At 36.8% G+C, this 17,838-nt stretch overlaps 2 protein-coding genes across 2 annotated transcripts in view; one reads left to right on the forward strand and one right to left on the reverse strand.

Moving 5' to 3' along the window:
• LOC131852236 (WD repeat-containing protein 7) overlaps positions 1-17,838 on the forward strand; it is a 117,218-nt gene that overhangs the window by 58,691 nt on the left and 40,689 nt on the right. The window lies entirely within an intron of this gene.
• On the reverse strand, positions 5,502-6,564 carry LOC131852233 (cuticle protein 16.5-like). Its single transcript, XM_059202880.1, has 2 exons — positions 6,486-6,564; positions 5,502-6,335 (listed from the first exon to the last, which is right to left on the reverse strand). Exons 1-2 carry the CDS (start codon positions 6,495-6,497, stop codon positions 5,637-5,639), a joined length of 711 nt encoding a protein of 236 aa, XP_059058863.1. The 5' UTR covers positions 6,498-6,564; the 3' UTR covers positions 5,502-5,636.

The raw sequence follows: 17,838 nt of genomic DNA on the forward strand, positions 1-17,838 counted from the left end.
GTAACCCATTTGTACACAACATTTTGTACAAACACCACAAATGTTGTACTAATTTAGCCATGTCGAGGAACCTTTGACGTTGTACAGTAACAGTAACACATTTGTACACAACATTTTGTACAAACACCACAAATGTTGTACTAATTTAGTTGTTTCGAGTAACGTCTTACGTTGTACAATGTCTGTAACAAGATTGAGTGGCGCCTTTGTTTGCCAGTGCGCAGACCGGTGCATCGCCGCCGTGACTGTTGATATACACCTGCAATTCTTATATAAGTTCTTTCCATTAATCTCTACACAACATCTTGTACAAATACCACAAATGTTGTACTAATTTAGCCATTTCTAGAAACACCTGATGTTGTACAATGTCTGTAACATGATTGAGTGGCGCCTTTGTCTGCCAGTGCGCAGTCCGGTGCGACGTCGCGCCGTGACGAAAGTGTGGTACGATATAGCACCTGCACTTATTCTTATCTACTTGTATCTATAGCAGTTCTTCTCGACGTTTCCGTGCCCTTATAGGCGGATTTAGAGTTTGGCCTGAGAAAACGTTAAAAAATTTCATATAACCTATTCATATAGCCCTTTTTAGGTGCAAGCGAAGCAGATCATAACATCTGATAGATATACTTAGATACTATATCTAAGTATATGTATCAGTTCAAGTGCGAGCGATCATACTCATGATTACAAATGTTTGTACCGTGCGAGGAATCGAACACGCAGCCATCGGAAGTAAAGCGCTGTGCTATACAGCTACACAACTGCTACTTTTTTTAAATTATATTTGTGTCACGTCTGTTTATCTCTCATCGGCTACTTCAGCCGAAATCTGATACGGCACTAGTTTTAGACCATTGCTAGTAATGACCATGTTTAATATCTTTTGTTAACTTTGTACATAACAACAATAGATTATCATAGTTTTTAGACTATGTCATTTCAGTAGTCGGATATAATTTATTAACTTATTCTACATTACTATTACTTATATAACATTTCTGGTGCTATAAAGAGTAATAAAGAAAACTAGTGGTTGCTCAATAATCAAAATTCGACCATAATTAATTTAAACTATAATTTCGAACTTTTATTCAGGCTATATTGTCAAACTACTAATACTCCTACAAATACTCCTACGTCCGCGCAATTTTCGTAAAAAGAGCTACAAAGTTTTTGTTTCACGTATTAATATAATGATAAATAACTTAATTTTTATATCAGTATAGGTATGGTGTAGTAGTATAGTATCATGGAGCCTACTTAAAAAATAAGTATCTTTCATAAAATACTTAACTGTGCTTTTGCCGTTTTTGTTCCTACAGGCGTTTTTCTTAATCGGACAAAGATTATAGATTATATTGTACATTTATGTTTTTTTTATTTATTTAACTAATTATTTTAATTAGACTTCATCAGAAAGTTTCCTGCGTCTGTACCTATATCTCACCTAATTCAGTCGCGAAGCACCTTGCTGTGTAAATCGTGTTTTGGTAGTAGGGTGCAGATTAGGCAGAAAAATTACAGGATAAGAGGCACGACATAATCCTCTTGTATAGCAAGGCATGAGTTGTATCACAGGCGTCACATGATAACGTGATGTCAGTAGTCCCGATCATGTATATAGGTGACGCTAACCATTTTTCATCAGGCGTGACATCACCTTTCTTGACTTAAAACAGATATACCGATTTGTTCAGTAGCTGTAGCGTAACAAAATTTAAAAAGTGAATAACAATTTTTTTAAGTACAGTTCATAATAATGTATCATGACGACTGTTATTATAGATGGGGTTAGTTAGAGGCCTAGTCAACTGTCGATGTGGTGGTGAATGACATAACTCGCCCTTAATTCGCTATTTACCTATATTTGAATTAAATGGAATTTACCCTAAATATAGAGTACCTATCTATTATCCGCGACTTTGTCTCCATAAACTTTCGTCTCATATATCACGCCCTGAACATTATTTTTCATAAAAGCTGAAACAAACGGCGTATATTTAGCAGGTTCCATTCGTCGCACGATACAAATTACAAACGTTTGTATTCATGAGTATGATTGTTTGTATCGCTCTGGGTGTTTTCTATCTATACATATAAATAAAATTGGAGTGTCTGTTTGTAATATTGAAATAACCGTTTTTTATTTGCATAGGAATATAAACATTGTACATAGACCACAAAAACAAAAACATTTTTACAATTTTTATCTCTATGTTTGTCTGTCTGTCAAAAACAACAAACAAACACACGGAACAGACGTTCCGGGTAATCTCTGAAATGGCTGGACTGAATTTGACAGGACTTTTATTGGCAGGTAGCTGATATAGTGAGTAACTTAGGCTACCTTTATTTTAGAAAATTTCTTATATTTTAGAAAATTAAATTAAATTCCACGCGGACGAAGTCGCGGGTACAGCACTAGCTGTTTGCATGTTTTTTGTAAACATACATATTGTACACTAGTACAATATGTATGTTTACAAAAAACATGTATCAAGTATTCTATTAGTTGTGTAGTACCCATAATACAAGCTTTACTTGACTTGGGACTAGATGGCGCTGTGTGAATTGTCCAGGATTATAATTATTATACTACATCCAGGTATTCTTTAGGTCAAGACCGCAGACAATATACATAACTATATTATTGTATATAAATACAAGACCTACATTATTGTATAATGCAATAGCCCTTTCACTAGACTTGCCTAGAGAACAACCATCTTTGCAACTATTGCATCGCGCTGAGAACTCTTGCATTAGGCTAGACATATGTTGGCTTTATTTTTTCATTTTTTCGGATATCCATCCATATTGTATTAAACGACTTATTAACTATTTTAGTTAATACTTACTTATATATAGTAAGTAATGTTTATCGGTTTTTTTTAATGGATGATAATGGAATGGTGCACCCGCCTGCGCTAACGATTTACGCTGGCGGGGCACCAGTGGAGGATGACAAGATGAGCATGAGGTCAGGTCAGTTAGCCCATCGTGACAAATTCACAAGGAATTTATCACGATGGTTTCCAGGAGGAACCGCGTGGAGGTCAACCTGACTTGGTACATTGCTACTGATGGGGTCATGAATCCACATTACTAGCAATCCCCTTTCCCCCCAATGTTTGTCGGTCTCATGAGCCCTACAATAGAATAGAATAGAATAGAATAGAAAATAATTTATTCAAATAAACTTAATTTAAGCACTTTTGAATAGACAACATTTTTTTAAATCTACCACTTATGAATGAACAATGAACCTGTAACAAAACACTGATCTGTTATTTCAGTTGTTGGGGTTTTTATCTATATTTAGCTTGGGGTTAGATGACGTTGTGGTATTATTACTCGTGAACGAGTGCTGCTTGTGTGGATTGGTCTGCTCTAATCACTATGACTTATTTTCTCTTATTAATGGTTAAACAAACCAGTTGATGTGTATTGAATGTTTTTTCTATTTTATTATTTCATTGAATTAGTGCTAATCGGTAGTTCGTATTCACACACTTAAACTTAAATTGTAAGTAAGAATAAATTATTTAAAAGAGCAACACACAAGTTTCTTGCTTGTTCTTCTTGTGATGAGGCAGCATTCCGAATGGGCGGTAGATTATAAAAAAAATGTTATGACTATTCAAAAGTGCTTCAATGTAAATTTATTTGAATAAATGATTTTCTATTCTATTATTTTTTTTTATTTAATTAACTTTATTGCACGTATAAATATATAGGTAAAAAGTACATCTGGCGGAGTTAACACCTAATAGCATTTTCTACCAGTCTATTATTCCAGTCCCTGTTATTAGTCCAGTATATTATTATTATTATTATAAAAGCTTGTTTTGTAAACAGACAAGATTCAGGATGTATGACTCAATACATTTGAATAGGAATGCGGTGGCATTTCCAAGAGAAAAATAGATTTGTAAAAAATATACTAATATGTTATATCAGTGTTAGATGAAGGTCGTTGGGTCGTAATATTAAAACGAGTACTCGTGGGCCGACCGGGCTTCGCCTCGCGTCATTATTGTTTCATTATTTTTATGTAAAAATAGCTGTGCGCGCGGTTTCACTCACGTTAAATTTCGATATATAGTAAATTTCATTTTTTTCAGAAAAAAAATTCAATATATAATGTGGACTATATGTTATTCTGATGTATAAGCTATGTTACCGTAAAGTTTCATCAAAGTCCGTTCTGTAGTTTTTGCGTGAAAGAGTAACAAACATCAATCCATACTCACAAACTTTCGCGTTTTATAATATTAATAATAAGATTACATATAATACACTTAAAATGGCGACAAAAAGGCGCATACCACTCTTTTCTGTTCCTTAGCGTTAGTACAAATGTTTACATTCCGAGATTTACTAAATTCAGAAAAAATGGTTTAACTATGAAGAAATAATTTTTTTTTATATTGATTAACTGTTCCTTAATATATTACATTCCATTTTTAATTTCGAAATGGAAAAAGGCGCTAAAATGGCTGGAGGTTTTTTTTTATGTTGATTAACTGAATATATTCGTTTATCTATTATAATATATGTGAATATATGAAATTTATATAAAAATACTTATTTATATAGTTAAAATCAATAATCCTTTGTTCAAATAAAGAGTTAGCCAACCGCGCCCATTATTGTTTCCCCGAAATGAATTTGCGTTTTAATTTCCTTTTTTTTATACAAAAACAATAATGCATGAAGGTTTTTTTGTAGTCCGCTCTAATTCCGCCACATATAATAATGTTTACTATTAAGAATTCACGTTCAAGGTTCATAAATACATTTTCGTAACTTCCGCCATTGTATCGCGGCAAATTAATCACGGCATTGACATTGCTTGTAGTGAAACTATTAAATTATAACGTATATCAATTCATTAAGGTTCATTATAAATTATAATACAAACTGCCTCAGTGGTTTAGCGGTTTAGTACACTGGCGTACTTCGCATGGTCGCATGTTCGATTTCACAAACTGTTCAAACATTTGTATTCATGATTATGATTGTTTGTATCGGTTTGGGTGTATTCTATGTATATTATGTATGTATTTACATAAAAATGTATTTATATCAGTTGTATAGTACCTATAACACAAGCTCTGCTTACCGTGGGACTAAATAGCGCTGTTATTTATTTATTTATTATTATAAATCAAACTGAACTATAGGTTAGAACATTTAATAGCTGTATGGATTTCATTCCTTTGTTCAATGATTTAATACTGCTAAAACATAATGCAATAGGATACACGAATTCGGTCTAGTAATTCCAGCAATCTATCGTATTGCTCAATATTACACGGTACTGTATAACTAACTATATGTTAGTACTGCTTGAGCGCTTGAAACAAAGAGCCAGTGAGTTACTGCAGGCTATTACACTATCCATGTTTAGTCACTATTTGTGGCCAGTACTTACGCAACTTACTGTATCGATTCAATTTGAATTTAGAACAGGATGAAATGAAATGTTGCCATTATAAAATTACTATATCATTTATTCACACACATCCTCGCCTCATCTGCATATTTAACTTTTTAATTTACATGTATGTACATCCAAACAATTGAGTATTTATTACATTTGGTATCTAAAGAACTAGAATCACAGTTTACCATCCGTGCGCGAGGCCATGACCGTATCCGAGAGCGGGCGCGCCGTATGCTACGGGGGCGACGACGGCGGAGTGGACGAGGGGGGCGGGGTGGGATTGGGAGAGGGATTGGGTCACCACGGTCTTGCTGGCGGCCAGGGCAGGGGCTGCGTAGGCACCGTGGGCGGCGACAACGGGAGCGGCGTAGGCAGCAGGGGCAGCGTAGGCAGCTGGGGCAGCCACCACGGGGGCGGCGTATGCGGCATGTCCTACCACAGCGGGGGCAACGCGACCGGCGATCTGCTTGGCGAGGATGGGGGCAGCACCAGCGGCGGCACCGTCCAACTGAGCCTCGACAGTCTTCACGGCATCGATCGCCTGCCAGCTGTTGTCCTCAGCAGCGTTGATGGCGCGGCCTTGCAGTTCGGAGGCTTGGTCGTGGTATTCGCGGGCGGCATCGACGGCGGCGCGGGCGTGGTCGGAAGCTTCGACGTGAGCGTCGATGGCGGCACCTTGGATGTCACCGGGGGAGATGGTGGGGAGAGCGGGACCGTGGGCAACAGCGACGGGGGCTGCGTGGGCGACGGCCAATGGCGCGGCGTGGGCAACCGCGAGAGGAGCGGCACCCAGACCTAAACCATGGCCCAGGAGACCATGACCGGCCAGCAGGCCCGAGGGCACTGCGGCGGCGGAGGCGAGGACGGCGGCGGTGAAGATCTGTAAACAAACAGCAATTTCAAATATCGAATCCATCCAATCTCGATTATGTCACAACACTAAGCACAACACTAGTTCACGTAACACATTGTTTGATTATCGAATTATTATTTTTTAAATCACGATTATGGTAATGGTTGCTCAACTAACCAGAACTCTCATCGTGCACTTCTGTTGTAGACTGCTCGAAGGCTACTGATTGCTCTCATTTCGTTGCCGACCGTTTTTATAGTGGTACCGAGCGTGGTGCGAAACGGAACGCGCGTGAAAAAAGTAAGTGGTCGCTCTCAAGGGCGGGAAGGGTGCAGGAAGCGCGGCAATTTTGACAGATAGATTACGTGTTCCGATTTTGAATTTGACAGCGTCGGTGCAAAATTCGTGGTCACAACTTGCGTTTACTTTTTTAAATCTACACCAACGTCGAACAAAGCGGCGACGTTATAATGCCATATTTTTTTATTGCCGATGTACATAAATTATTTACAATTATTATTATTCTTGATACAACTAAAGTTACATTTGCATATATTTCTAAAATAAGCGACATAATCATCTACTTATTAGAATTAATTTGCATTTGAAATTTAAGCTAATATTTTCTAGCATCCGGATGCTGGTGGGGTCAAAAAACTATAGTAAACTTTTGTTTAAGTTAGTATAGCTTTTCCAGAAGCAGATCTTTTGTATAAAAGTCGTCTGCGTGTAAAAGTCTGACACACTTTTTTCTGTAAACTTTGTAAGTAAAGATGACAGTGGAATTACAGGGTATAAAGGCATAACATCTTAGTCTGTATGTCCATACATATTCGCTTTATGCCTGAGGGAAATTTTAGTCATTGGGACTATTGACCTGTTGCTAGAAGTTTCCATATCAGGTCGACCTCCACGCGAACCCCTATGGAAACCGCCGTGGTTATTTCCTAATTATAATGAACTAACTGACTTGACTTCATGATCATCCCACTCAATAGTAGAGTGCATCAAACCATTATTATCCAGCCAAGAAAACAACTTAGTATTCTTGTTGTTTTTTTTTTAATTTAGAAGTAAACTTTTTTTAGCTTAAAATAATATATTTTTGTAAGAAATCATTTTGTTACAACAGAAGAAATTAATAAATCGTATTAACTGTATTGCATACATGCATGCTTTATTCAAAATAATGTATTGTAATATTTAATGCAATACAAATAGAAATTAAAATAGTTTGAATATAAAATAATGAACTACATGCATACATGTATGCATTTTACGAAACAATGTATAATGATGTTTAATGCAATATAAATAGAAATTAAAATCGTTTGAAATTAAAATAATGAACTTAATACGGGGTCATTTGTATAATGAAAGAGTTGTGACCAATCAAACGTGATTCATAAGGCCGTGTTACACGTACCGAGTAAATTAAGGTACACTTTGTACAAAGTCAGCCGAACAGCTTGCTTTGTAAGCAAAACTTGCTAAAAAAACTCAAACACAAGTTTTTTTTAAAGGGTGATAGTGGAATAATGCACCCGCCTGCGCTAAAGGTTTACGCTGGCGGGCACCAGTGGAGGATGATAAGATGAGCATGAGGTCAGGTCAGTTAGCCCATCGTGATAAATTCACCAAGAATTTATAATGATGGTTTGCAGGGGGAATTGCGTGGAGGTCAACCTGACGTTGTGAGCACTAAGTTTATTAGGGGGGAAGGAGATTGTTAGTAATATGGACTCATGACCCCATTACTAGCAATGTACCATGTCAGCTTGACCACCACGCGGTTCCCCCTGGAAACCATCGTGATCAATTACTGGTGAATTTGTCACGTTGGGCTAACTGACCTGACTTCATGCTCATCTTGTCATCCTCCACTGGTGCCCCGCCAGCGTAAACCATTAGCGCAGGCGGGTGCTCCATTCCATTATCATCCTTAATAAAAATAAGTTTATTAGTCTACATTACTAACAATCCCTTTTCCCCGCTGTGATTGGGTTTTAAGGTGCAGATTAGGCAGTAAAGTTACAGGATATGTGGCATGATATGTTAGACCTTTGAAATGGCAACGTATGAGTGATATCACGGGCGTCACATGATAACGTGATGTTGGTTCTGTTCATGTATATAAGCGACGGTTGCCACTTACCATCAGGCGGGCCGTAAGTTTGTTTTTCTAATTACACGAAAAAGTATTAATATAAAAAATATACTATTTTAAGAAAGGTGTTACATATGAATGTGGATGGTTATAAGGGCAGAGAAAGGCCGAAAAAGATATGGATGTGTGAAAGATGATTTGGTAAGAAAGGAAGTAAATAACGAGATGACTGCGAACAGCGATGAATGGAAGAGAAAAACATATTACGACGACCACAAATAAATGGGATAAGGAAGAAGCAGATGATGATACTAGTAGACACAGTAGGAAAGGTAGTTTTATAATCAAGTAAGAAAAAAAAATTGCGTATGTAAGCAGTAATTACATAAAAAATTCAATAACAAAAATATGTGTCTGTCTGTCTGTCTATTTGTTCAGCAAGAACAAATAGACAGACAGACAGACAGATCGATCTCTGAAACGGCTGGTTCGATTTTAACGGAACTTTCATTCGCAGATAGTTAATGTTATAAGGAGTATAAGCTATTTTAATTTAAAATTAAATTTATTTTAATAACATCAAGTTTGATTTTAACTTTTTTTTATTAAATTAAATTAAAACGCCGACTAAATAGTCTGTAACTCGCTAGTCACTAGTTAAGTAATAAAACTCTTTTTTTACTATTGTGGAATGCAGTGATTTACATACCCATTGTGATATACATACATATGTACAAGACGCGTTGATGTCTAATCAACGTGTTTTAGCGATTAAGCCAATTATATAGATCTTATGGATTATCTATACATATAAATAAAATTGGTGTGTCTCTCTGTAATATTGAAATAACCGTTTTTTACTACATGCATATGAATATAAATATGGTAATTAGACCAAAATAACATTTTCTACAATTTATGTCTGTCTGTTTGTTCCGGCTAATCTCTGAAATGGCTGGACCGATTTTGACGGGACTTTTTTTGGCAGATAGCTGATGTAATAAGGAATAACTTAGGCTACTTTTATTTTAGAAAATTAATATTAAAATCCACGCGGACGAATCAATCGCAAGTAGTGTAATAAAATTCTTCATTTTAATTCTGTGGAATTAATGTTTTGTGTATTGTGTACAAAATACATTGATGTCCAATCAACATGTTTCAACGACCAACTCGATAGAGCCTATAATGATCACCCCCGAACAATGGAAGGCCGTTTACCGTGGGAGATGACATCTATAGCCTATGATGCTGTCATACAATGCCTCGTAATTTTTTTACTATTGTGGAATGCGAGTCGTATATGAAAGCAAAGTATTTCATAGATGATAATACACCCGCCTGCGCTAACGGTTTATGCTACAAAATGATCAGTTGAGTCTAATCAATGCCTTTCTAACGGTTTACGCTGGCGGGGCACCACTATATAGATCAGTTTATGGATTATCTAACATATAAATAAAATGATGTTGAACATGTAAAGGTACCCGCCTGCTAACGGTTTACGCTGGCGGGGCAATAAGGATGATTTTGAGCATGAGGTCATACCCGCCTGCGCTAACGGTTTACGCTGGCGGGGCACCACTAGAGGATGATAAGTTGAGCATGAGGTCAGGTACCCGCCTGCGCTAACGGTTTACGCTGGCGGGGCACCACTAGAGGATGATAAGTTGAGCATGAGGTCAGGTACCCGCCTGCGCTAACGGTTTTCGCTGGCGGGGCACCACTAGAGGATGATAAGTTGAGCATGAGGTCAGGTACCCGCCTGCGCTAACGGTTTACGCTGGCGGGGCACCACTAGAGGATGATCAGTTGAGTATGAGGTACACGAACACGCAAGCGCTAACGGTTTACGCTGGCGGGGCAACTAGAGGATGATCATTTTAATACCCGCCTGAATTAATGTTTTGCTGGCGGGGCACCACTAGAGGATGATAAGTTGAACATGAGGTAAGGTACCCGCCTGCGCTAACGGTTTACGCTGGCGGGGCACCACTAGAGAGATCAGTTGAGTAATGTTCACCCGCCTGCGCAATAACGGTTTACGCTGGCGGGGCACATCTAGAGGATGATGTTGAACATACAATGCCCGCCTAATTACACGGTTTAACGCTGGCGTGGGCAACTGTAGGATGATAAGTTGAGTATGAAAGCAACGTAGTATTTCATAGATGATAATGGAATGGTGCACCCGCCTGCGCTAACGGTTTACGCTGGCGGGGCACCACTAGAGGATGATCAGTTGAGTATAAGGTCAGGTACCCGCCTGCGCTAACGGTTTACGCTGGCGGGGCACCACTAGAGGATGATAAGTTGAGCATGAGGTCAGGTACCCGCCTGCGCTAACGGTTTACGCTGGCGGGGCACCACTAGAGGATGATAAGTTGAGCATGAGGTCAGGTACCCGCCTGCGCTAACGGTTTACGCTGGCGGGGCACCACTAGAGGATGATCAGTTGAGTATGAGGTCAGGCATCCGCCTGCGCTAACGGTTTACGCTGGCGGGGCACCACTAGAGGATGATAAGTTGAGCATGAGGTCAGGTATCCGCCTGCGCTAACGGTTTACGCTGGCGGGGCACCACTATAGGATGATCAGTTGAGAATGAGGTCAGGTCACTTTGCCCATCGTGATTAAATAACCAGGAATTAACCACAATGGTTTCCAGGGGTACCGCGTGGAGGTCGACCTAACATGGTACATTGATAACAATGGGGACACTAGACCCTATTTCTAAAAATCTCTTTCCCCACAACGTAGTATTCGAAAGGGCAGGGGATTACTGAGGGAACTAGTGACCCTGTTGTCTATGCAGTGTCAAGTCGACCTCCACGCGGTCCCACTTGGAAAGCATCGTGATCAGTTTCTGGTAAATTGTTCGTAGGGAATCTCTCATCCTATCATCCCCCTCTGGTGCCCCGTCAGTGTATACTGTTAGCGCAGGCGGGTGCACTATTCCATTAAAAAAAACATAGTATTCGAGAGGCAGTATAGTTTTTAGTAATGGGGACTAGGGGAGGGGACTAGTGAATATTGCATGTACCATCAAGTCGACCTCCACACGGTCGCCACTGGAAAGCGTCGTGGTTAATTTCTGGTTATGTCGTTCACCACGATGTGCTAACAGACCTGACCTCACCCTCATCCTAGACTGATGCCCCGCCAGGGTATACTGTTAGCGCAAGCGGCAGCCCCATTTCATTATAATCTATTAAAAAAAATGTAGAGGATTTTTTTGTAAAGGGGACTAATAACCCCATTGTCAGTTCCACCTTCACGTAGACTACGTGGAGGTAGAACCCTGGTTACTTTGGCTCGATGAGGAAACTGACCTGACTTTATGCTTATCATATCATTCTCTACTCACCAACCCAAGACTTATGTATTTACTACCTGTGCCCGCGGTTTCACCCGCGTGAAATTTATAATCTATATGTTATTCTGATGCATGAGCTATATTACTGCAAAGTTTCATCCAAATCAGTTCAGTAGTTTTCGCGTGAAAGAGTAAGAAAGATCCATACTTACAAACTTTCGCGTTTATAAATATATATATATTAAGATAACATTCACGGATAAATAAAGAATTTTCAAAATGGGATCAATAGTATCGGAGATTACCCCCAACATACAAACTCACAAACTTTACCTCTTTATAATATTAGTATAGAGTTGCAACCACACCCATACAAACATAATAGTCATCAATACAAATATTTGTATTGCTAGATTACGCAGTTTGTCAAACATACATGCAATCAGAAAGAATAAAATATTTTTAAGTATTTCTAAATAGATTACTTACGTAGCAGGGTTGTCAATTTTCAAAACATTTAACAACCTTGGTGGTGTAGCGGTTTAGTACACCGCTTCACATCCGTAGGTCGCAGGTTCGATTCCTCACACCATGCAAACATTCATGAGTATGATTGTTTGTATCGGTCTTGGTGTTTTCTATTTATATTATGTATGGATTTACAAAAAAATTCTATCGATGTATTTATATCAGTTATCTAGTACCCACAATCTCTGCTTTTTACTTATCAGTAATAAGTAATTATTTATTTAAAATAACATTTATGCAAAAGAGCAACAAACGAGTTTAATATTCATTCTTCTTGTGATGAGTCTGCGTTCCGAATGAGTGGTAGAATAAAAAAAAAATACTATTCGAAAGTGCTTGTATGGAGTTTATTTGAATAAATAATATTTCTATATCTATTTATCTCACTGTGGCTTAATTGTGTATGTTGTCTTTATTACTTTATTGTCTGTAATGCAATTAAATTACTTATTATAAACAGTACAGTTTGACATCCCTAGCAAGAAGTGCTCTTGTATTGAAGTAAAATGTTAATCGTACATGTTACACATAAACTTACATTCAAATCATATTCAGCTTTTAAAATCTTTATCGTTACATATAAAATCGAGCATAACTGTCTGTTTCTGTGTTTTTAATCTATACATATAAAAAAAATTGGAATGTCTGTTTGTAATATTGATAAAACCGTTTTTTACTACACGCTTCTGAATATAAATACGGTACTTATACCAACATAACATTTCTTAAAATTTTTGTCTGTCTGTCTATTTGTTCCGGCTATTGTCTGAAATGGCTGAACCGATTTTGATGGGACTTTTTTTGGCAGGTAGCTGATGTAATAAAGAGTAACATTTATACTACTTACTACTTTTATTACTACTGGCTACTTTTATTTTACAATAATTCTTTCATTTTAGATATATAAAGTAAAATTCCACGCGGACGAAGTTGCAAGAACAGCTAGTTACATATAAAATAGAGCATAATTGTCTGTTTGTGTGTTTTAACGGATAATAATAGTATGGTATTCACTTAAAAAGTCTAGAATAGAAATATGATGATTCTTTTAATGAATACTTTATTGAATATTGGTCATGAGAGGGAAGGGTATTGTTAGTAATGTGGACTAATAGATACCCCCATGATAGCAATGTACCATGTCAGGTTGACGTCCTTGGGGTTCCTGGAAACCATTGTGATACATTCCTGTTGATTGTTGGTTGATGTTGATGCTTAATTCCTGTTGAGTCCATTTACCACGATGGGCTGACTGACCTGACCTCATGCTCTTCTTATCTCCACTGTTACAGGCGTGAACTACCTTAAAGAATGTGGGTCATTATGTAGGCTAAAGAAAGTTTCATTCTTTTCATGCATAATCATAAAAGAACAGGTGGTCTAGTGGTTTAACATACCGCTTTATTATCCGATGGTCGCGGGTTCGATTCCTCGCACGTTACAAACATTTCTATTCATGAGTATGATTGTTTCTAACGGTCAGGGTTTTTCTGTATATAATTTGTATTTATTAAAAAAACGCATCCATGTATTCATAACGGTTGTCTAGTAACACAAGCTCTGTTTAGCTTGGAACTAGATGGCGTTGTGTGAATTGTCCTGAGATATTATTACATTATCTATACATACAAATAAAATTGGAGTGTCTGTTTGTAATATTGAAATAACCGTTTTTTACTACTTGCATATGAATATAAATACGATACATACACCAAAATAACATTTTTTACAATTTTTGTCTGTCTGTCTGTCGGTCTGTTTGTTCCGGCTAATCTCTGAAATGGCTGGATCGATTTTGACGGGACATTTTTTGGCAGGTAGCTGACGTAATAAGGAGTAGCTTAGGCTACTTTTATTTTAGAAAAAATACTTCATTTTAGAAAATAAATTTAATTTCAACGCGGACGAAGTCACGGGTACAGCTAGTTATTAATATAATTTAAGAGCCGCGCTCATGTCAGTGCAGCTCTTGTCATTTCCCACGATGTTCCATCAATCTCTTTAGTTGTTGATACGACACGACTCCAACTTTTTCCTTAATCTGCTTAAAGAAAGTTTAGAAAAGTAATAATAAATTAATTTTATTAATACTTTCAACACTCTACATACAGTTTTATTCAATAATTAAATAATATATCTATAATATAGGTCTTGTATACATGCTTTATTTATTTTTGTCGTTTAATATTTTACTGATGAATACAAAAATTGCACCGAGGAATCGAACCCGCGACCATCGTAAGGAAATCAGTCTTCTAAACCACTAGACCTCCGAGTCCGTCACATTAGAATAGTTTACTTAAGTTTCAATATCCAAACGTATTGAATATCAAGCAGTTTACCAATCTCAGACCTACGTAAACAGGTTTCGAATTCGTGTTAACCTTTGGTGTGCATTTACCTCGTTGTTAGGTTTAACTACACGTTTAACTGTATAGTATTTATAGTTAATTGCGTTCTAGAATTATAGACTATTCTTTATTCAAATAAACTTCTATTATAATAGTTATTTTTTTAATCTACTACTCATTAAGAAAGATGTCTCATCACAAGAAGAACGAGCAAGAAACTTGCGTGTTGTTCTTTTGAATAATTTAGTTGTAACTTTACATTATTATGTATATATGCATGGGTATGTATATTGTTTATATTTAAGTATATTTATATTTGTTAATAATGGTTGACAATAAATGTTTTTCTTTCTTTCTTACATTTTTCAGTTGAAATACAGGCTATCAACCAGCCCAAATTCATTATCAAATAATAAAGACACTACCAACTCGTTGAGTATACTTTGTGAAAAAATCTTCACTAATACTCTCTATCCTTGTAGGGAGGCAAGTAAGTGGTCTAAACATCTTATCCATTGAAAAAACCAAGCAGACGATTTTTATCAGCGCGGACATAGAGTATACTTTATCTGAAAACAAGCAGACTAAGTCGCGGGCGCAACCACTACATATATAATACGCATTCGAATAAATAACCTCCTTGGTCTAATGTTGGCAAAAATACAATAAGATGCTTATCAAAGTTCAACACACAGAACACAATTAACTTAGATTACGAAAGAAAAACAGTGCTTATCTATCTCTAGATTATTCACCATTGTGGTAATGCCTAGATCTAGATATGCATAAGTCATAGTCATAGGAATGACGTCACGCCCAGCCATTCACTTAAAATCGTGTAGGGTGCTAGCGATGAGCGGTAGCGATTCTAATAAATAAACTATTACACAATGTATGTTTTGCTAAGTTAGGAAAATTGGTATACTGACATCAGTTTCAACATCTACTCAACCATCCGGACAGAAGACATTTTTAGAAATTGCTATTATTAAATTCGCATATATCTGAGTGCATTAAGAACGAATGCGTAGCGGGGTTTATGTTAATTATCGCATGCCTCTTACTTATTATTGTGTAATTATTTATTTAAAATAACGTTTATTGAAAAGATCAACACACAAGTTTCTTGCTCATTCTTCTTGTGATGGAGAGTGCGTTCCGAACGAGTGGTTGAATAAAATATAACTATTCAGAAGTTTTTTTTTTTAAGTTTATTTCAGTAAAGATTATTTCTATTTCGCATAACCAAGAAGCGAATATTGAACCTCATTTACACAATAATTAATGATACTATAAATATCGAAACCAGTTAAATTGTTCAATAAAAATCTGTTAAACTTATTACAAAGCAATGTCACAGAGCTGAAAAAGTTTAAATTATTTTAAATCGTAAATTTACCACTAGATAAATCTGTAACTTATTGTAAATACTAAGATTAGGTTAGACTAGTAAGACAAACTGAATATTGTCTACTAAACGTCGCACTAATCGTGTCATCCCACCTTACATTTACTATTGTTTCATTCATTCATTCATAATTTTACATTTACTATTGTTATTTAGTATATAAAATTATTATTTTAATGTTCATTTTGTCAGTTCACTATCGTGTACGTATACTTCGTCTCAACCGACAACATCGTATTAATATTCTGCAACATAACTTTTTATCGAAATCAGTTTTAGTTTTTATAAGCTATTCGTTATATTTCCTTATATATTGAGGAAGTTATTATTATATCTATAATATCTACCTTATTATTTTTCAAGTGTGTAATTACTAAAATCCGTCGCAATAACAACTAATTATTTATTCTCATATAAATCGACAATGTTTGCTGTATTTTTATTAGCAAATAATAATAAAAAATACAGCAAACATTGTATAAGATATGAATAATATAATAATAGCATATCTTATGTATAAAATTCTCGTATCACAATGTTAGTTACCATACTCCGACTTGACCGATTTTTATGAAATTTTATATGCATATTCAGTAGGTCTGAGAATCGCCTACTATTTATTTTTCCGCCCCATAATTGATAATGGTTGTCCATCCCTAACATTTTATTATTTTTTATAGAATTTTGTTTTTATTTTTTTTATACTGTGGCCTTAAAATATACATACAACCCAAAATTCTCATCCTTCTACTATATCAACCTTTATTTTTTAATAGCAATTTTAATTTATATGGCAAAAGACGTTTGTGGGGTCAGCAAGTTCTTATATAAATCAATATAGTATGGTGTTGTTGCTTCATATGTATAGCATACCTACTAAATTATTATAAATTATTAGAATTATAACTTCGATTACTTGTCCTATTCTGACGGGGATCGAAATTACGACGGCCGAACTCGACATTCGGACCTCTACCGTTGTTCTCAGACTAAAGTCTGTATCCGTCCAGCAGGAGTTGGTTTTCAGCCTCTCCATAAATCTCCGTAATAGTCCGTCTTGTTTTAAGTACATATTAATAAGGAGGAGGCATGCAACATTCAACATAAAAACCATTACGCACCTAATCTCGCCCCTGAAATCGATCCCCCGTCCAATTCAAACTGGAATCGAAGTTACGAGAGCCGGTACGAGCCGGTTACGAGGTACCGGTGCTCTCATACTAAAATCATATCAGGCAGGACTTGGCCTTCAGCCGCTTCATGAGTCCTTCCTTTGGTCTGGAATGCCATCAGCACTCGCCCCCTATCGTTCGGTGAAGCTTTAAAGGCCAGCTGCGGTCAACAGCATTTGTAAAATAAAATCTTAGTATTAAGTCATCCACAAAGATGAAATGATCAGGGTTTTCCGCTACCGCCTTTCACTAAGCCCAAACCTTTCACCCTGCATTCCATCAACCACGGCCGGACAGACCAACAATATGATATAAGTCGATATTACTCGGCCTCGTCGGGGACACCGCCTTTATCACTACGACTCAAAAAAAGCATATAGTAACAGTTTTGTCAAAGGAAATTCAGCTTTAGTTGCTTGAAATAAAAGCGGAGATATATCGCATTGAAGGTATGATTTAAAAGGCGTAATATGACGTGGTCAACACGGAATAGCAGATATGGTTTCAGTACTTTTGGTATTTTATGGTTCTTATATCCGGAGTTGAGAAATGACGGTGTTCAGGGTTTTTCTTGTAATGTATTGTGCATCCGCCTATGGTAACGGTAAATGCAAGGAGAAGGCGATTTTTAGTAATGGGACTAGTTATC

This window comes from Achroia grisella, unplaced genomic scaffold (assembly GCF_030625045.1).
Source record: "Achroia grisella isolate CSIRO2021 unplaced genomic scaffold, CSIRO_AGI_Agris_v1 utg841, whole genome shotgun sequence".
Lineage (NCBI taxonomy): Eukaryota > Metazoa > Arthropoda > Insecta > Lepidoptera > Pyralidae > Achroia > Achroia grisella.